The following is a 21,369-nucleotide window of genomic DNA, read 5'->3' as shown; positions in this document are numbered from 1 at the left end:
TTGTTTAACCTAAATGTGGACGATATTGCATGTATATGGACGGTTATTGGACGTTGATCATGACTTGTGTTGACTTTTGATAACGTGAAACCCTTTTAGGGTTCCTTGGACGTGATTAGGTATCCTAATCCTCGTATATTGTTAACGGTTGTTATCCCGAAACTTGATTTTTATTATTTAAACCTACGAACTCACCAACTTTATGTTAACCCGTTTTAGTACACTTTTCAGGTGAATAGGTGAATCAAAGACGTGTTGGATGATGATTGATTGTTTGCATGCTAGGATTGAACTTGGACTTTATCATGGATCCGTGATTTATAGTTCCCGCTTATGGGTTATGCTTAGGATCATATGTCATCTTTTGTGCTATCTTTTGTAAACGTTTGATCGTCATGCTCCTTATGCATTTTTGTATGATCTCGGGATTGTAATTGAATGATTGTATGGATTTCCAATCCTATTAAATGCATCTAGACTTGTCTCTACTTAATTTCCATGTCGTGCTGTGCTTAGTACGTAACCCTCATGATTCCGCCTTGTTGGGGTGTTACAATATGACTTCTACATTGAGAGGGCAGACTTGCCAATGTCACACCACACCACATTGACAATTAGATACTCGTGCCTGCATGAAATGCCACATTCGTAGAATCCAAGTACATGGAAAATATTACCTCCATTGAAAAAGGAAAGACATCTAATTAGAGAATGTCCACACAATCTCCATAAATTTCTCCATTCAAAAAGCTTTGTCAAAGCCATGCATGACACTTTTCTCCTCTCCTAATCTTTTATCATTATAGACTCTTGTACGCTTCATTTTGGTGCAGTACGGGTCCTTCAAGTCCCCGTATTCGGAGCCTGGAGGACCCTTTTCATCCTCTTTTCTTTCTTCCCCCTTCGTTTTCTGGAAATACGTCGCGTTTTTACTAGCTACGTTGTCTTTCACAATCTCATGTTTTTTCTCTCCCTGTAAAACTTTCCTTGAAACAAATTATGTTTCAAGGGAGTTATATAGGAGTGGATAAAACAGTGATGTTGTTCGTGCTTAGGACATCCAAAATATTCTAGTTTGGTATTTTTCATTTTGGAACTTCAAGATTAATTATTTGTTGTTCGTGCATTTTTTCTCTTTTTGTTTGTGTTTTCCTTTTTCGTCTGCCATAACTTATCATACAAATATATCATATAGCAAAAAGAATGAATTGTTTGCCATGCCTTAGAAAGAATTCAGAAGAAAATAAATCAGATGAAAAGAAGGATGATAAGAAGGAAGAAGAGGAAGAGGAGTTGCCACAGGATGTACCTGTGGCACAACCTAAAGAAGATCCCCTTTCGAAACAACCTTCTGGTAATTTTTCCTTGTCAAATAATACATTTATAATTGTCAACAAATTTATATATATCTACCTTCCTTATTATACATATTCATTGCAACAGAACGGTAAACAAAGGAACAAACGGGTCATTGCCCAAAGCATGTTTATTAATGCATACAACCTACTGCCATAAGCTATTCAAGATTATTAATAATCTAACTTACTAAAATGAACTAAAGGTATTTCAGGTCAACCCGACTCAGTCCATTTCAAGTCCGGATAATAGATCCCTCTGTCACAATTGAAGAGCCAACATTTCTGTTTAGTATGCCCCAAATTAAATGTTCACCCCCGAAAGTAACATATGGATCTTACCATTTTTTAATGTAATTAATGTAATCAATATGTTTCTAAAGATGGACATTTAATATGGGACTGAACAAGTATCACATTTTTATCGGTTTTGCCCAATCTGCCTGACTGCCTGGCCAAATCATTTGTCACTCTCTACTTAAACTAAACATTTAACTATCTTTGTTGCAGTAAAAAATGCCGCTTCACTTAAAAATGTTAAGTCAGTGAAAAATGTCAAATCAGTGAAAACTGCTGATTCAAAGAAAAAAGATAAAGATAGTGACAATGAAGGTGATGGTGGTAGTGACGCAGCTGCTCCTGCTTCTGTTCCTGTTGCAGTTTCCAATGCCGCTACCGCTACAACAACTACTACTACTGCAGTAGATGAACCTCCAACAGGCTCATCCCGTACATTCAAATTCCGTGATTTGGCCTCAGCCACCAAAAATTTCAAGCGAGAATGTTTATTAGGTGAAAGTGGTTTTGGAAGGGTTTATAAAGGAACTCTAGACGACGGCAAGGTTAGTATACATTTTAATGCTTCATGTTTAGGTTTTCAATTGATTACAGGATGTGTATGACAATAATAATTGAAATGAGTTTTTTGTACATGAATGAATGAAGGTTGTGGCTGTGAAAAAACTAGACAAAATTGGAACAAAAGCAAATAAGGAGTTCATAGAAGAAGTGATGAAATTGAGTGATCTTCATCATCCAAATCTTGTTGAACTTATCGGATATTGTGCTGATGGTGATCAAAGACTCTTGGTATACGAACATATGCCGATGGGTTCAGTTAAAGATCATTTACATGGTACTTTTTGCTTTTCTTATGCTAGTTTGTAAATCAATCTCTTTAACCATACTCTTAACTTATTTTAATCTTTTTTTTTTAAAACTTGGACGACAGATCTTCCTTCGGGCAAGAAACCATTAGACTGGATCACAAGGATGAAAGCTGCAGCAGGAGCTGCACAAGCTATGGAGTACTTACATGAGAAGGTTAAACCACCAATTCTATGTCGCAATGTGAAGTCAACAAATATTTTGTTGGACGAAAACTTTGAACCGAAGGTCACAGATTACGGGCTTGTCAACCTAGAAAGTTCTTCTGGTAGTAGTGTGCAGCAAAGGGTGGTCGGAACTGTTGGTTGTGCTCCAGAATATGAGTATACCGGTGAACTCACCCTCAAATCTGACGTTTATAGCTTTGGAGTTATTCTTTTAGAACTTATCACCGGTAGAAAAGCAATGGATACTTCCCGCCCCAAAAACGAGCAAAATCTTGTGTCTTGGGTAATCTTCTTCATGCCTTCCCTAGCTAGAAAAACTTCAGATAAACTTTGAAAACCTGTTTTAAGTTTTAAACAAATGATGTTTTAAAGCCTACATATAACTTCTAATTTTTTATACTTTGAATAATACAGGCACAACCATATTTTAAAGATCCAAAGAGATTTCAAGAATTAGCTGACCCTATATTCAAAGGAGTAATTCCAGAAAAGAATTTAAATCAAGCGGTTGGGGTGGCAGCAATGTGCCTACAAGAGGAGTCAGGTGTTCGTCCATTGATATCCGACATTGTAGGAGCTCTTAACTTCCTTACTATAGCTCCACCCGAAGGACTTACGCCATCACCAGCACCTGCTGAGCCAATCAGTGGTCCACCTAAGCAATACTCATCATTGTCATCGTCATCCTCATCATCAGACTCTGACTCTGACGGAGACCTAGGTATAACGATAGAGCCATTTACCCTGCCTGGAATGCCCGAGCCTATGGATGATCCTGAGCATAAGCCCGAGTCTGAGTCAGAGCCCGAGCCAGAACTGGAGGATGAGTGGGAGCAGGAGCATGAGTCGGAGTCAGATCCAGAGACCGATCCTGAACCTGAGCCTGAACCAGAACCAGAACCAGAACCCGAGCCTGAGCCAGAACCTGATTTTACAGACTCAGATTTGAGTTCAGACTCAGACTCGGGTCCAGAACCAGTGTACAAGCCCGAACCAGTAGCTGAGCCACAAGTATTATCTAGTCATGATGTTCAACCTGATTCAGACAGTGATTCCAACAGTTCCTCAGGAAGCATATATGAGGAAGATGATTACAGTGAAGAGGAATTCTCAGATGAAGAGAAACCGAGCACATCAATTCTCATAAACTCTAAATCAAAAGCAAGAATGAGAGTGAAATCAAGCAAAAAGAGGGTCATGTTCAAAACTGAAGGAACCGACTCGATTAAGCCTGTCAAGAAAAGCACTAAAAAATCTAGTCCGGGATATAACAAGCCACCATTACATAGCAACACCAAAAACATGCGTAAATCTAATTCAAGGGGAGATGATAACAGCGATATAGAGTTAACAGACGAAAGTGACGATGAAATTGGGCCTCAAAGATTTAAAAGTACAATTTCAAGGTTCAATACAAAGTCAAGAACTTACAGTACATACCAGGATGAGAGTGCCCATGATTCAAGTTCGGAGAGCGAAGAATACTGAAGTAAAATTTGCAGCCTATTTTTATTCAAAGCTTTCGTTGATCAAACATAAGCATAACTCAAAATGCGGTCAAATTTCTTCTATCATATTAACACAATGAACAATCTTTCCCTCAAACAGTAAACTAGATTACTAGACCCGTTTTTTTTTTTTTTTTTTTGCACAATTCTAAGTTATTTTTTACTGATTTTTAAGACTTTGTACCTAGCAGAGACTTAGTAACTACCTTAGAAGTAAACAATGAGATTTTCTTGTTTAAATTACCCAGGAAGGTCGAGTCTTTGACTTGGATGTACACGGGCTAATTAACAAGGTATCTCCATGACCATTTCAGAATCCTTTCCCTGAGCATCTCGGAGATATATGCAAAGGAAGTTTCAAACGTAAGACATCTCGCGAAAACACCAGCGCCTGACCAAATATGGTGATGATTGGTAAGCACCTTAGATGTCATGGGTCCTGATTAACATGAAAACCGGTAAAATAAGAAACATACGTTGCAAAGGTATCTTGAGGAGAGTGAACAGTTTGGATTTAACCGTTTTTCAGCAGTTAGATTGTAAATTTACTTAATGAGGTATGTTTTATCTGTGCTTAGTTGGAAAATGTCTAGGACGAAAAAATGAAGGGGATTCCATCCGTGCTGCAAGTTTTTTAGTGAAAAAATTCTGATTGTCCCTTGAAGTTTATTAACATACAATCGAATCCATTGTTGCTACTGCAGCACCTATGATTTCCCCAAAAATGAATTAGATAAAAGGCAAGAGTTATAAATACAATTAAACTGTTTATCTCCTTATTTTAGTAGAATTAAGCATTTTTTTATGCTTATTTTCTCAAAGAAAAATACGTTTATATAAAAGCAATCCCAACCACCCGGAAACTTGAAGACATAACAAAGTTGGGGTAAACTGGAAATTGTTGGACAATCCATCATATTATAGTAAACTGTATTTTTATATGGAGTATGTAAATTATTGTGAGGTCAGCTGGAGCCCTCTTTGAGGAAAATGGCGGAGGGCATGTTGGCTTGAAGACCTGGGATTGACTTTTGATTCCCCATGGTTTCGGGCATTTACTTCTTTAGCATGTGTGCACACTTGTTATCACTCCTGTTCTGTAGGAATGTGCGGTTCCAACTTCCAGCATACTGTCCACCTTGGATGTCACTGTTGGGGTTCGAATCATTAACATATAACACTTGTCATTATAAAAATAAAAAACTTAGCCTGGTTTGTTGCTAACCTCCAAAACTATTCGACAGTTAAAGATCGAGATTATGGTTGACACATAAAATTGATAACTAAAAATCCTTGTTGTAACAAGGAGTACATGAGTAATACAATAATCATGATTATCAAAATTAGTTACCGATCACGCATAGTGCATGGACTAACCTTCAAAAATAACAAAATTAATTACCAACCCTAATTCGGTCTTATTATCAAACCAATTGATACCAAAACCGAAACGTCTCAAACTCAAAACTGAAACCCAAGCTGAAAATCAAATCCAGGGCTTCCGATTTGAGTTCTATTGTGCAACAATTGATTCCTGTAATTTATTAAAAGAGTATTACTGATAGATTGCATAAAATAAAAGTAATTAAAAAACGTATTCTGTACTTTAGTTCTTGGTTAATTAACATAATCTTATCTTAATAAAGGAAATGATAAACATAGTCTAAGCCTCTAAGGCTATGTTTAAATTGTTTGTAAATATGTTTAAGTGCAAATCATTGATGCATATACTATTTTTAATCAATTCCCTTAAAACAAATATAAACTGAATACCTAGCTAGGAAGAATATTTATTGTCTAAAAATATTTCTTCAATTATATTGCAAATATATTGTTTGTTGCCGTACACGGTCTTTGCCGTATGATGACTAATTCAAACACTAAGTCAATCAATTTCATAAACCTTAATTAAAGGACAGTAATATCTAATCATTTTTTTATATTGATTAAATATTTCTATCTTATCTTATCTCATCTATTCTTTGACGGAAAATGATTGATCATAAAACTTTAGTATAATAATCCTCCTAATATCACAACATTTTGATATGTGTAATACACTCATTATCTTTCATACATCATCCCCTTGATTTTTTTATGTGGCTTCATCTTATGATTAGGAAAATAATTAGGTTGATCTATTAGGAGGATGTTAATTTTAGCTTTGTGACGATATCAAACAATATTACTCGTATAAATTTAAACCTCGTACATGACAATTGTGTATTAAAGGTCGTTGTGATGGGTGTTTATATGTAAAAAAAAAAAAAATACAGTAGTTGTGAATTTGTCAAATAGATATGCTATTATGAACTCAATAAGTCAATATCCCAAGTAAATTGTTTTGTTGCAAAATGTATTTGCAGTTTAACCCAACTTTCTGGAGTTGACTTAGTAGCAAACTTGAAATGGTTTCCCATTTTTTCTAAGTGCAAACAATTTATGGAGGTACATGTTAACGGTTTCATGCAAGCAACTATCCGCCTACTTGCATAAACCCATAGATTAGTGGCCCGTCAAAGATAGAGTCGATATCAGTACTAGAAGTAAAGCAACACCCAATACCGTTTTCCACTCCTGTACAGAACTTGGTGCAAGAAGTAAAGATCGAACCCTTGACCTCTTCTTCACTTGATCCAAACCTTGTTTGGTATCAGTACCAATGTACCATCACCACTAAATATAACAAAAAAAATGGAAACCAATTCAAATGTTTTTAAGATTTGATAGTGCAGGACTGCCAAGTTAGAAAAAGTCAACACAAAGAATACTGAATGTTATGCAGTATTTTCTTATTGCATTTAGAATTGATAGCTGGAAATGAAGTATTAAAAAAGTCCACAAACTAGAAAACAAACACAAAACCACAACTTTCGTTTGTTCATACAGCCTGCTTGTCTTCAGTTTTTGCCATTTGTACCCTTCAGTTGAGTCTATCTCATCTTAAAGAATAAACACGAAAAGAACAGAAAAGCTAAACAAAAATCTTAAAGAATCTTGTAGAAGGAGCCAGATTGGCAGATTCTATATTTAAAAGCTTCATGGATTGATGTTGTCAAAGACCTTCTGCTTCGTGAGGCAATATTAGTGACGTACAATATGGGTGGCCAAATAATACTAGTGAGCATAGAGGCTGATAAAGAGATTACGGATTATGCACTTGAATGGGCAGTTCAAAATGTAATCAAGCCTATGGATTCACTAGTATTACTAGCGATTCTCCCTTCTCATGAATCTAATTCGTTTTCTGTCAAGACTGCTCAACCCCGTCACACTTCCAAGGGATTCTTTTCTCGTAAGGAGATCACATTATAATGATTTGACGTTTCATGTGATCATGCGTGATGAGTATGCTGCTTTTTCGCTTTATAACTTTGTTTGCATTCTAAATAGGCTTATTGAAGAAACGAAGTGCTGCAAAAAACAACGTGCTTGACAAGGTCGGATTTGTAGATGATGGACGTGATATTCCACAACGAGTTTATAATGTGTGTACACAAATGATACACCATCTGTTCTCCCTTCACAAAGTTGTCAAGGTACGAGTTCTTTAATGGAATGCATTTAATACAATTAACTGACACAGATTAGAACAGACACTACATTCAAGAAAATAAAAAACCTCATATTTCAGATTTAATACCCTCGGTATACGATGAATGATTGTCATGTTGGAAGGTTGGCTGGAAATCAAAAATAAAAAAACATATATTCTGAAATAGTAAAATTCCCTACCTTATGTAAACAAAGAATGATTAGAGGAACTCGATTTCAAAGTGTTTGGGTTCTACTTTTGGAGCCAAACAACAAAGCTCTTTGGCCCGGGCGTGTGACTAGTCAAGCTATTTTAGTGTGCTAGGTGTTGGCTTTGTAACTATTTAAAATAGATGGCAATTTCAACCCATTTAAGTATAATTAGGTTTATTTGTTTTGTGATTTATCACAAACGGGCTACAGAAAAAAGTTAGCTAACAGGGGAACATGTCAAGTGGCTCAAACGGGGCGCAACTCTCCCAGAAACTACTTCACATACTACCTTCCATTTGTTTCATTCCAAGATCTAAACTACCTTCAGTATTGACACATTTCAACCAAACTCATTTTGACCCGTTACCCGTCTTACCATTTCTGCTCCTCTAGGATCAAATGTTCAATTTATTCCAAGAAGGCATCGATTAAATCCTAACATTGTTGCACATTTTAAATCCAGGTTCACACTGAAGTGAAAGTCGTGGCGTATACCCCAGTTGGGTCAGTTGCAATGATAGCCACTGAGCTTCATGCAAGATGGGTGATACTTGATCAGTATGTTTGCTTATCTAAATCAACTAAAAGACTAAAAAATTTTTATATAAATTCCTCAATTTGTAACAAACTCTGCAACTTTTAATATGCTCTATATGAATGTGGCAGACGATTAAATGATGAAGCAAATTGTTGCTTAGAGCAGTACTTGAATAGCAATGTTGCACTCATAGACGGTCCCTTTCACAAGATCCTTAGATCAGTGACTTTCCCACTTACCATGAATGATCAAGAGAAAGTCTCTATGGGCGATATGCTAGGCTCTTTTCCATCCTACAATCAAGTTAACAACACAAGTCTTACAGTGTCAGATTTCACTCCAAGCTCAATTAACACACAAAACGCTTCATCGTTTTATTCGACTTCATCATCCACTTCAGCGGGATATGTTCACCAGAAAACCATGCCTCCCCTACCAAAGTATACGCCTTCTCGTTTAAAGCAGTATCCGACATCACAACACTTAAGTCAGACTCATGGGTTCAGGAATAAGGTCCCTCTTAGATCGGTATCTGGCCCTATACAAAACGGCAATTTCATGACAGAAAAAGATGGTGAGCTACCTAACCATTCAATGCTTCATTTTCAATGCTGGACAAAAGTTTGTTAGATTCATCATAATGATTAAGAAGAACTATTTATAGAGCAATAAATAAATGGGAGTATGTTACATATTTTGCATATTCACATTGTTCTATAATTAACTCTGCCAAATCTAATAGGTTGTTTTGAATTAGTAAGTTAAATGGTTACATTTTTTGTCATATTTCTTTTCCGTAGATGGAGCAGATACAACAAGAAAGGTAGACATGAAGACGGATACCTCAACAAATCCATATGCAGCAAGGCAATCGGTAGACTTTAGACAGTTGGGCCAAAAGGGAAGGGATCAAAATGATTCGGGCCAAAAAACATTAAGAAGGGTATCATTCAGTCATGAAATATCACCAACCATTGACAGAACCTCGAGCGTAAGAAGAGACATATCTCTCGCACGAAAAAAGCCAGCCATACCTCCGCCTCTTTGTTCGATTTGCAAGCATAGTGCTCCTGATTTAGGTAGATCACCAAGAAGGTTCAGCCATGAAGAGATTGAGAGCGCGACAGATGGATTTTCAGAAAGTAACTTCTTGGCAGAAGGTGGATTTGGTAAGGTATATAGAGGTGTTTTGAGCGATGGACAAGTTGTTGCAGTGAAACAACGGAAGATGGTAAGTGCACAAGGTGCAGCTGAGTTTTGTTCGGAAGTTGAAGTGTTGAGTTGTGCACAACACAAGAATCTGGTCATGTTGATTGGTTATTGCATTGAGAAGGAATGGCTCCTTGTATACGAATTTGCTTGTAACGGATCTTTAGACAGACATTTATATGGTAAGATCTATGTCTTTTTATCTCTCTAACTCCATTATTCATCCACATAAAGTATGTTAGTATAGAGAAGCTCAAAACTTGTGAATGGGTGGGTCGGGAAGGTTTGGTGTCAGGTGAAATTTGGTTTGTCAAAACGAGTGATCTCTTGATACATGTTAGTCTGAGCAAAAACATAGAGGGGTATTCATGGTGGTGGACCTAAATGGTCCGTGTAAAAGAAATTTGAAGATGTGGTGTTCAAAAGAAAGAACAGATATGTTGTTCTTGTGCATTCTCTGACAGATGTCTGCAATGCTAATGCATGCCCTCGGAATAACATTTAGGAAAACCATTTCATGTATAGGAAAAGAGGAAGGTGAGGTGTTGACATGGGATAACAGAATGAAGGTCGCATGTGGTGCAGCAAGAGCGTTGAGATATCTTCATGAAGATTGTCGTGTCGGCTGCATAATTCATAGAGACTTCAGACCAAACAATATACTCTTAACTCATGATTTTAAGCCAATGGTCAGTCATCAAGACTCCTGTTGCTTTCTTCCTTTGTTCTCCCATTTATTAATGAAATGATGCATGTGCCCTACATAGGTAGGAGACTTTGGACTGGCTCGATGGCAAGCAGATGGACAAACAGAGGAAGAAACACGTGTTGTTGGCGCATTTGGGTATTTTACCAGCTTATCTTATAAATTTTCGAATAAAGATATTCAATTCATAACAATTTGGTAAGCAGTTAGATGTTTTAAGGAAAACAAAATTAAGCATTGTTTTTAAGTTTTCCAGGTACTTGGCTCCTGAGTATACACAAACTGGTTTGGTAACTGAGAAAGCCGACGTTTATGCATTTGGGAAAGTCCTTTTGGAGATCCTAACTGGGATCAAAGCAATCGAATTCTCAAGAACTACTAAGCAGCGGTATTTTGTTGAATGGGTAAAAATCTTTCTTACTGTGCTTTGCCAAACTTTTTGCAAAAACAGTACTCCGAATTAATAATACTGTCAACATGCATCAGCAATACCGATCAACCAATTAACTTGAATACTTGAAGTTTTCAGGGACGGAATTTTTGTGTAGATAGTGAAGTAAACATAGAAATGATTGATCCTAAGCTAGGAAACAAGTATGACGTGAAAGAAGTGAAGAATATGATGTATGCAGCCAGTTTATGTATAATACCTCAACCTGACAATAGGCCAAGGATGTCTAAGGTTAATCTCTTAGCTATTATTAGAAACTCAAAATCAACATTTCTTGTAAAGTGATCTACTGTTTCTATATGATACTTGAACTTTAGCAAAGATGCGATTTTTACAGGTTTTAAGAATATTGGAAGGGAATTTTCTTCCTGAAAAGCTTGATCATCGTCAAGAAGCAAGTTTAGAAAGCTACGATTCAAGCAGAAATATATTTCCAAAGAATCAAGAAAGAGGTCAACATCAGAAAAAACTGATACATACTGTAACAAAACTAAGTTCAATTACACCCAAATTGGATAATCTTCAAGATGCCATCTTTAAACCGAAAACACCTCCACATATGAGAACCGACAAATATGAAGAATACTTACAAGGATCACTGCACAAGCATATCCAGAGCTTCAGCAAGAAGTAGTAAATTTGTAAAAAGTGTTATTTGAGGTTCATACATTCTTATTCTTTTCATCAATAAATCATTCATTCATTTCTTATCTACATAATCGCACGAGTACAAAGGATTGCCAAGATCAAACTGTCAGTTTTTGAAATATCTATGGACAAGTACTAATAGCAAGTATATTAATAAGTATATGTATTATACAGGGAGCAAGATATTTTGTGTAATCTCACATCATGAATCTTGAACTCACAAGTAACCTCCATATGGAGATAAATGTGACTCAAAACATTATTCATTGTGTGAAATTTTGCAAACTAGACTATTTCACAACATTATTACATATGCATATGAGTATCTGTATGTATGTTATAGATATATCCAAGATTTTAACCCTTCCGTGGTACTTAACTAGCAAACCAGATCATGAGGATTATAGGGTTTGGTCAAGGGAGTTGAACGCGCTGGAACAATTAATGATTAGTCAAAACTCGGAAAAATCATCACCGTTCCATTTCTCATCATGTTCTGGTAACATGAATCTTACCCTTGGACCTTGTTGGGCTCGTAGATTCTTGTTTCGGTTCTGTTTCAAACATGGCTTTAAACAGCTGTTTCTAGTAGTTGAATCCTTGATAGTCTCCGCCAATCCACCACCTTTTCTTCGTGTAGGAAAACAACCAGAAGCAAGAGCTTCTGGAGAATCATAAACTCCATCATTGGAAACAATACTGTCCCTTCTTGCCTCCATATAAATATTAGCAACTTGTGGATTTCTTTGTTTTTTGTTACTAATACTTTGAACAGATATGTGGTGGAAGAAAGAAGTATCAAACGCCTCCATCTGTTGCATGTTTTCAAGATTTTGTTTGTTGATGGATTCACTGGGATCACGGTGGCGACAATCTCTAGATTTAAGTAAACGATAGATGGTATGATAAGGAACAAGGTAAAACACTTGTCCAGGTTTCAGAATTGACTCGGGCTTGACCACGATATTTGGGAACTTGAAAAAATCTGGTCTGGTGACACAATGTCGGGGGTATCTTTCCATGACGTGAACTGCTTTTATTGGATGTGTGTATAGTTCAACTATACCACCGGCACGTACAAGTTTTAGCACGCCGTTTTCTTTACTAACTTTACCCATTTCTTACTTGCTGATATGCACGAGACTAGAAGATCGAGAAGAAGAAGAAGAATAGTTCAACTCTTTCTATATTCAAACTGCTCTTTTATTAAGACAAAGGTGGGTGACTGATTTTACTATGTTGTAGATCATTGAACTAATCGAAGGTTGTTTTGTCTTGTAAGGGTCTGTCTTGTTAAAATGATGCTAGCCGGCATTTAAACGGGCAAGACAAGTTGGATATAAGTTTAAAATGGTTAAGTGGCCGGGTAATTGTATAGGATTAGTCGAAACCTGCCAAGATTTTTTCTCCTACAATTTTTTAAAGCACGGTCTATTTCGAAAGGGAGGTGATATACTAATCATATACCACTAATTGTGGTAATGTAAATCAAAATTTTTGGTAAATATATCATTTCTCATTACAAAAACTATAATCGTTACAGTAATGACAAAAAATTTAGGAAAAATTTATACATTTGGATACACTTCATATAACTTTCAACCTTTTGAAGTATTTACATAACCCACGAAATTAGACAAATTTATCAAATACCGATAGTAGTACAAACACTTGCAACATGAAATCTGCTGCCAAGTCAAACCGGTTGGTTCAACTCAATTAAGGAATAAGTTGCCTTGTCCTGGTTATATGTTTCAAATTTGCTATCTTCTAGTATTGAAAGGATATGTTTGTATTATTTGTGATTAAAAAGGTCTCAGTGAGCCACGATGGCATGCGGCTAATTCTTTGTAATCTTTCTATTGCCAAAAGTAGATTATATTGTACTATATTGTCCTGACAAAAAAAACAAAAAATAAAAATGAAATGATCAGAATTGTACAAGCTCTAACTGTGGACGAGATATATATTTGAAACGGAGTGGAATCCAAAATGGATCCGAGTCCGCCATCAAATCCTGTTTCTAAACTTATGGAAAGTTTTAATGGATTTCACAAGTTCATTATAATACAGTTTTCTTTGAGCTTTTTTCTATGTAAATAGTCCTGTATGAAGAATTATTATTCACAAATTACTATATTATTTTTAGATATTTGTAGGCATTAATAATTTCCTAGATTATAATCGTGTCATAGAAGTGGACGGGAGGCGTGAAAGAAGGGGGCTATACTGCATCTTAGGCATTCGCATTCGTGTAGTTTAACACCAAGCTTAAGAAAGTACTTCCTTCCCTATTTAAACGAACACAAAAGAAACACACACACACACACTTGATTTGAGTGGCAAGATGACCCACCCGTTTTGCCACCTATGCTTATGTGACAGTACAGGAAACCCAAGGCTTTGGCACCCTCAATTTCATACAAGAAACTATAAAACTAAATTAAATCCAAATATCCATATATTCCTGAGGTTTCCCAGCACCAGTTCCATTTCTGCTATTTGGATTTTGGAACCACAAAGTTACAGAAGACTAAGCTGTCTTACAAAATCAGCAAAACTCGGTTTAAATTTCAAGATTCTATGATAAAAATTCAGTAAGCTTTGAATCATGTGTGACGAGAAGCGTACTCAGTTAAACATATTAGGCATCGGTCTTACTGCCATAAAAGCATCAACCATCTGCATCAAAACATCATGTAATATGTTAGCTCACAAGTAAAATTTACATTTTATAAAAATAGATACATGCTGATAATAATAATAATGTCCTAGAGCAGAGCATACTGGCATGCATTTGCATATTTTAAACAGCATTATTCAAGTATACTCAAAACACAAAAATGTTCAATAACATTTAAGGAAACACTTCTGTGAAATTGAAATTTATTCTCTTATTATTACCGACTTGAAGTTGCAAAGTAACCAATTACTAGTTTCTGGATGAGATGTTTCTCGTCATCCAACTATTTTGAGTTGCAACAGACTAAAACTTAAATTAAGAAAGAGACAAATATACCCTGTATTATCTATTATTCAACCCCGGTAATGTAGTTATAAAAACTCACACATCCGCACAATATGTTCTTATCATCCAATATCATAGAATCACTTTAAAATGTTTATCCAAACACAGCCCTTAATACCCCTATCAATTTGGTACTTCAAAATTTGCCTATTTGAGAGTTGCATCTAGAGCAAACATTAGTAATTTGTGTCAATCACTATAACTGTTGCAAGACTAAACTAAATATAACTAACACGAGTGCATGTAAAAATACCTCCTCGGTTACTGCCGCCCTAGCCGTACGATGTCTTTCAACAATTTCGCTTAATACATCAATTAGTTTCTTCTTAATTTCACCTGTTAACATACGTCCCGAACCATATTCCTAAAAGGTAAATAGTAAATGTTAGTTCTCCAGGGTTAGATAAAATTTGCAACTTTACAAAATCTGGAAGTATCTGCTAATAGTGTTCTTACTGTCCTGATATGTTCAAGCTCCTCATCATCCTCCAAGAAGAAACTGAGGTATTTAAAAGGAATATCCACCTACATAATATATACAAACTCAGATACAGAGACCACCGCACATGCAAAAAGTTGATATAGCATTAATAACGCAAATGAAAATAACTGCCAAATATGTAATCACTCCGTCCCAATTTAAATATCCAAATTTGACTAGCTGAGTCTTTCTTCTCTAACTTTGACCTTAAGTATTTTTGTTTGTATTATATAATACCTAATGAAAGTTATATCAATGAAGAATACATCTAAAGCTTAATCTATCCACATATTTTACATCAACTAATGTATAACACACACGAAACAATTTACGGTCAAAGTTGCAAAAGAAAGACTTCAAAAGTCAAAATAGGACATTTAAAATTTTTTTAAGTTAAACTGTCAATAAAAGACATGTTGCACTATATCTCTGAATATTGCAAACTTAAATCTTTTTGCGTATTGCAAGGAATCAATGGATTTTATTCTTATATGGTCTCAACATATGTTTTTCCTGGAAATAATTACCTCAAGGTTAGCTCCATACTTTCTATGATTCTCAACAGAATCTTGCCCCCCAGAGAAAGCATATTTATTAACCTGCAGAATACATTTATAAAATGACCTTACATTATTAGTAAGTGAAGAAAGATGAGATAGAGATATGAGTATGCCAACCATACAAGTATCAATATACCACTGGACAATTCTATACAAATAACCGAAGCCTATATGTACATTAGCATTGCATGGAACTCCATATATAAACTTTTACAATTGAACAGAAGTTCAGAGCAGGGAAGTTTACATACCTTGTTCTTGATATCTTTCTGTGTGTCTGTCACGTATATTGCTGAATTAGCATCACTGGCGGACATTTTGCCTGTCTCTCCCTGCATAATTTAGCAAACAATATAAACATAATTAAAATTGCAAAGCAATGCTAGTTACGATCGTTTAAATGAAACAACTTTCTGAATAAAATAGTTTCATGACTATGACATGAGAACCTGAAGGGCCGGAAAAAATAATGATTCGATTAATGCAGGCTTGTTATAGCCTAACCGAGGAGCAACATCCCGGGTCATCCTGAAATAAGGGTCCTGAAGCAAAACACATATTCATAATAATAAGAACTATTATATACATAGTAAAAAATAGTTGCTTTCGTAAACTAAAACTTTACTTATTTCACCCTCTATCAATAAACTAGATCAAGTATCGCTAGTTTCACAATGATATATACCTGCTACACTTAAAATGACATTTAACATATTTGTTAACAAATTGCAAAACCCCAGGTTTATATGAGAATGACTGGTCAGTATTTGCAAACAACTATTATCATTAAAGTACCAATGACTTAATTGTTTATAAAAGAATCCAAGAAACAAGCATGCAGCAAAGAAAAGTTCAGTAAAATATACCATTTATTATATCAAAATTTCAGTTGCCTAAGCAATATGTCATCTAATTCTTATAACTGTTGTCACAATCCTCTAGTGGTAAACATTAAACGACATTCATGCTTGAAGACTAAGTTTAAAAGATCCAAGAAAATTAAATTTATTGGATGAAATGCGACTTTGAGGCAAACACTATAAAAATAAAATTGATAGGAGACAGATAATGCCAAAAGAAAAAACCAACCTGATCGATTGCACAAGGAATCAAGCAACGGAGATTATCTTTTCCAGAAAACAGGTGTGGAAATGAACTGGGGAATGATGGAACAGCCTGGAAAAACAAAACATGTTAATATACCTTTCAAAAAAACTTCAATATTTTCCAAAAATTAAGAAACATCAAGCAAATGCATATAATCACATAACCAAACAAAGACCATAAAGGTTTGTTCGTTAATATTTATCATACTAATACTGAATTTCATTTTATAATGTAAAAGTTCTTTACAAAACAAAAGCAACATTAATATTAGTAGTACAATACTGTTTTGATTTTATAGCCTTTTGATTATCACAAACTAACAAACTTTAAAAGTCGTAATACAATGAGAAAATGGTAATCAAAGATAAAACGAAGGTGGACTTTGGAGAATAGATACTAACCTGCACTGGTGGGAAACTAACTTTCGTGATATGATCTTCACCAGTAAAACCAAATATGCCAACAACCTGTGCAACAACAGTAATGAACCTTATTATATTAAAGCATAGCATTTAAACAATTATCTGAAGAAAACGATAAATTAATAATTATAGGAGCTTTATCACTTTAATAATATAGTACTCACCTTGTTGTATGTGACACAGTTTCCAACCCTAATCATGTTCTCATAGAAGGCCCTGCACCAGAGTTTCTCAAATTAGTGGCATAAGAGAATAAAAGAAGCCTATCAAAGCATTAAAAGACACAGAACATAGTGCATTTTTTCCTCTTTTTGTGACACATGAAATATACACACCCTGTTAGAACCGCGTCTTGATCCCACAACCACTGAATTAAGAGACTTGGTTAATAGCAGTTGGACTTAGGGCACCAGTTACAGAAACCCATCCATTCGTTCTACACAGGCAATTTTTATAATTCAATCCGACAAACAATCGGGGTTATGTGTTTCTCTAATGTGTCAAACGGATAGCTTAAAAGGGAACTGGTAGAGAGTCAACCAACTTAAAGCATGCACGTATAAAACCATTCCTCCCATTTTGACAACTCTAATTAGTTCTGTAAGTAGCCAAGCAGCCAACCAGTCAACTAGATTGATTTCGATGATTTGCCATCTAATCTAATACAATATGTAGTTTTCTTAATTTTTCAGTCCTGTCAATTAGAAACTTGAAATTTAAAATTCTCAATGCAAAGAATTTAAAAGAACCTTAAAGTTACCACAGTGGAATGCTTGGGCTTTAATTTTATTTTCTCTATATGATTCCTGTAGGGAGCCTAATTATTAACCTAATGTTGACTTTTCTCTATGTAATCAAGATCAAGAACTAGACTCAACTTTATCTGAGTGTCACGCTTCACATTAAATTATTGCAATAAATATAAAGACCTCACATATTGACACAACTATTTATTTACAACGACTGAATACTATCACGTATGCTACCATCAACATAGAAAGTGAATGTTAATCGTAAACATCATGATGCATACACTACTTACCCGCCTACGAAATTAAAATCTGAAAAAATAAAGGTCCTTGAGACATCAAATCCACATGCAATAATATCTTTCGCATTTTCTCGAGCAAGCCTCTTGCTTTCTTCCACCGTAAGATTTTTCCAGATGCACTTTTCATCGTCCGTTAGTTGAATGACTAGCGGAACTTTGAAAGCATCCTGCAGATATCTGCAAGCCACCAAAAGTTAGGTCATAAGAAAATAACACGAGTACGACAAACCATGTGAAAATCACCCAAAGTTTACTTTCAACTCTGAATAATGTTATTCAAAAATAATGATGATGATGATGATGATGATGATGATGATAATAATAATATAATAATAATAATAATAATAATAATAATAATAATAATAATAATAATAATAATAATGATGATGATGATGATAATAGTAACAACAACAATTACAATAATGATGATATATTGTAGACACATATATATACAGATCATATTTGACACACTATACCAACACTAATTCTTTATAGGAGAAAAAATTTGATATCAACCGGCCCAACCAGATTTGAATCACACTGAAAGATAACATGTTTTGACTGGTGACCCAGCCCGTCCATAGTGACACCTCACAATATAACTGCAATTGCATAAATGGCATCTAGAAAAATAAAAGTAAATGAACTTACTTTGTAAACATGAAGGGAACAAGATGCCCCAGATGCAATGATTCAGAAGAGGGGCCTCTGCCTGTGTACAAATAGAATTTTTCACCACGTTCATACGCATCTAATATCTCATTGAAGTCCCTGTTCAATAACATGATACATATACATTAAGTAAAGTTGTGAATAGATAGTCAACACACCATTAAATAAATTCCAAAAAACCCAATTCAAATTCCAATAAACTTAATTGTAAATTAAGCAAAACTAATTAAAAAGGTGAAGACTCGATTAAATTCTTTAGATTCTCAAACCGGCATAACATTAACTTTTACCCTTAAAAAACCTATTCAACTTCCAAAAAACACGCATCCTTATGGTAGAAAGTGAAGGAAGACTTCTGGTGCTGATACATGTCTAAACGAATGAGGTTTTCATGGGGACAGCAAGCCATTTTTGACTATGCAGCGCCCTACCCGGATTTTTAGCCCGTAGCCTGTTCTAACCATTTCCCCAAGATGTTTAATAAAGCAAGATTAGAAACCTCTTGTGAGGAAACAAGATTCCTAACCACTAGGCCACCATTGGTGCGGATACATATTTGACGCGCCTTTTTCACACCTAGATATGCACCAAAAACGTATCAAGGTGTTTAAAATATGCATCAAACACACGTGTCAGCACAAGAATCCCAGTTTCTAACATAAACATACTTTTCTCCTAAGCCTTCGTCCAGTGGCGGATCCAGAATTGAAAGTAACTAATTAACTATAGGACAAGTTTGTTATTGCTAGCACTGTATTGCTGTAAAGTAAGAATAACGAATGGATTCTTACGATTTTTAGCAAATTCTAATGACGTTTGGCTATTTTAAATGATTTTTATGAATTTTTGGCACTTTTTTTAATTTTTATTCCTCATTTAACTGCACAAGCACGTCTTTATAACTTTATTTGTTAGAAAAATCATTCAATTGTTTAAAGTTAGTTACATTGACGAGTATCCAATTTTTAGTCGACCCGTAGCACCAATAAAGTATACATCACTTTTTCCTAAAACCTAAACTACATGAATCTAGCAGACCCCTAAGTCCATTATAGTTCCGCCTATGTCTTCGTCCAACAACCGATACAAAAACCGATAAAAAGCATAAAACTTGCAACAATATCTCACTATACATTGTTCTAAATAACACACAAACTACTACAATAAATCAGTCTTGACACATTATAATTTCAACTGTATAAACTAAAAAGAACAAAACCAACCAAGTTCAATGTTATAGGTTTACCTATGAGCAAAAAACACGTTTCGGCGAAGAAAAACATGTGGGGGACGATTAGTTAGAGCTTTAACACGGTCAACATGAGATTGATCGAGTCTTTGACAACCAAATTGATCGATTAATTTGTCATAATCGATCTTTTTGGTTGACGACACTTCCCAAGGATTCACTACCTGAGAATCTTCTTCATTGTCAGTTGTTTTCTTGTCATTCTCCATTATGTGTTATGATTGTGTTTGAGTGATTTTAGGGCAGGGGGATGGAGGCTAAATGGGGAAAAGGAAAAACCCTGGTTTGGTGGGTTTTTGGATTTTTTTTGGGAGATAGATATATTTAAGGTGTGTTTGGTTTTGTGCGTTATCATGGTTTATCAGTAGTAAATAACTTTGCCTCTGGATACAGAGATCATGAGTTCGATCCTCATCTCATGCAAAGGTTGGAGGGCATTTTCTACCATTTAGGTAGAAACCGGAAGCAGCTTCTCTAATTAGGTAGAGGTAAGGTCTGTCTACATCTTAACATCCCCAATACACCGTCGAGGTATTGGGGCTCAAAACCCGCAGAAGGCGGCACTGAGCAGTTACTTACTTACTTGGTTTTGTGAAATGGGAATAGGCGAACCGTATGAAACCGATTTTAGTCAAATAGTTAGACCGGTTTTTTTGGTTTTTTTCCCAAAAAAATAAAAATCGAACCGCTATCAAACTAATAAGAAACCGATTTTAAAAACAAAAAACCAAACCAGTTTGGAACTGGCGTTTTTCTGAAAAACCGAACCGATTTGAAATAAACCGGTTTTTTGAGTTCGATTTTCGATTTTTGAAACCGGTTATGGGAAACCTGATATTTGGACATCTCTAGTTTCAATAGTTGATTAGAAGTTTAGAATAAATTTTATTTTTTAAAAAAATATTAGAATAATGATTTTATAACCCATGTTTTTTTCGTGTTTTTGTTTTTTTTTTTATATAAATTAACTATGCTATAACTTTTTTGATTTTATATATTAAAAGTTGTCTCTTTTAAAAAAAGTACATAGCATGTAAATATGTATATTTTAGTGAGTTGTATTCCCTTGTACCTTTAAAAATCGGTGAAATCCAAGGGCCACATCTTAGCCCTTGGATCAAAAACTATCAATGGTCAGTTTAAAATTTTTGTAATTTGGCATGTTCCCTGCTAACTCTTCCTAGCTCTACACACACACATACAAACATACATGTCTCCCCCCCCCCCCCCCTTGGAAACTCACCAGAAGCAACAACACCATTACCACCACTTAGGGCTGTAAACGAACCGAACGAACACAAAC

At 35.2% G+C, this 21,369-nt stretch overlaps 3 protein-coding genes across 3 annotated transcripts; 2 read left to right on the top strand and 1 right to left on the bottom strand.

Moving 5' to 3' along the window:
* The first annotated feature begins 1,188 nt into the window (after positions 1-1,188).
* LOC122604200 (probable serine/threonine-protein kinase PBL26) lies at positions 1,189-4,212 on the top strand. Its single transcript, XM_043777095.1, has 5 exons — positions 1,189-1,354; positions 1,866-2,197; positions 2,301-2,490; positions 2,587-2,972; positions 3,104-4,212. The coding sequence occupies exons 1-5, from the start codon at positions 1,204-1,206 to the stop codon at positions 4,175-4,177; spliced, it is 2,133 nt and encodes a 710-aa protein (XP_043633030.1). The 5' UTR covers positions 1,189-1,203; the 3' UTR covers positions 4,178-4,212.
* A 3,084-nt stretch (positions 4,213-7,296) lies between these two features.
* Positions 7,297-11,482, top strand: LOC122604199 (inactive protein kinase SELMODRAFT_444075-like). The gene is made up of 10 exons (XM_043777094.1): positions 7,297-7,492; positions 7,591-7,736; positions 8,408-8,502; positions 8,611-9,056; positions 9,283-9,873; positions 10,217-10,380; positions 10,459-10,535; positions 10,654-10,801; positions 10,927-11,079; positions 11,186-11,482. The coding sequence occupies exons 1-10, from the start codon at positions 7,297-7,299 to the stop codon at positions 11,480-11,482; spliced, it is 2,313 nt and encodes a 770-aa protein (XP_043633029.1).
* A 2,430-nt stretch (positions 11,483-13,912) lies between these two features.
* Positions 13,913-20,349, bottom strand: LOC122603508 (tryptophan--tRNA ligase, cytoplasmic). The gene is made up of 12 exons (XM_043776229.1): positions 20,064-20,349; positions 18,797-18,916; positions 18,137-18,322; positions 17,259-17,310; positions 17,074-17,139; positions 16,655-16,741; positions 16,015-16,107; positions 15,817-15,897; positions 15,533-15,604; positions 14,981-15,049; positions 14,778-14,888; positions 13,913-14,178 (listed from the first exon to the last, which is right to left on the bottom strand). The coding sequence occupies exons 1-12, from the start codon at positions 20,273-20,275 to the stop codon at positions 14,128-14,130; spliced, it is 1,200 nt and encodes a 399-aa protein (XP_043632164.1). The 5' UTR covers positions 20,276-20,349; the 3' UTR covers positions 13,913-14,127.
* Between the last annotated feature and the right edge of the window lie 1,020 nt (positions 20,350-21,369).

Source organism: Erigeron canadensis, chromosome 6, assembly GCF_010389155.1.
Source record: "Erigeron canadensis isolate Cc75 chromosome 6, C_canadensis_v1, whole genome shotgun sequence".
NCBI classification, from domain to species: Eukaryota; Viridiplantae; Streptophyta; class Magnoliopsida; order Asterales; family Asteraceae; genus Erigeron; species Erigeron canadensis.
The sequence above is the reverse complement of the archived record's forward strand: the minus strand, read 5'-3'. Positions and strand labels throughout refer to the sequence as shown.

Excerpts from the sequence above, each read along its gene's own strand:
- LOC122604200 (XM_043777095.1), top strand. The coding sequence starts at position 1,204 with ATGAATTGTTTGCCATGCCTTAGAAAGAATTCAGAAGAAAATAAATCA. Across the intron at positions 1,355-1,865 it reads CCTTTCGAAACAACCTTCTG|TAAAAAATGCCGCTTCACTT; the intron begins GTAATTTTTCCT and ends TCTTTGTTGCAG. Across the intron at positions 2,198-2,300 it reads GAACTCTAGACGACGGCAAG|GTTGTGGCTGTGAAAAAACT; the intron begins GTTAGTATACAT and ends GAATGAATGAAG.
- LOC122604199 (XM_043777094.1), top strand. The coding sequence starts at position 7,297 with ATGGGTGGCCAAATAATACTAGTGAGCATAGAGGCTGATAAAGAGATT. Across the intron at positions 9,874-10,216 it reads TTTAGACAGACATTTATATG|GAAAAGAGGAAGGTGAGGTG; the intron begins GTAAGATCTATG and ends TTTCATGTATAG. Across the intron at positions 10,381-10,458 it reads CTCATGATTTTAAGCCAATG|GTAGGAGACTTTGGACTGGC; the intron begins GTCAGTCATCAA and ends TGCCCTACATAG.
- LOC122603508 (XM_043776229.1), bottom strand. The coding sequence starts at position 20,275 with ATGGAGAATGACAAGAAAACAACTGACAATGAAGAAGATTCTCAGGTA. Across the intron at positions 17,311-18,136 it reads GATTTTAATTTCGTAGGCGG|GGCCTTCTATGAGAACATGA; the intron begins GTAAGTAGTGTA and ends ACTCTGGTGCAG. Across the intron at positions 14,179-14,777 it reads GGGCGGCAGTAACCGAGGAG|ATGGTTGATGCTTTTATGGC; the intron begins GTATTTTTACAT and ends GTTTTGATGCAG.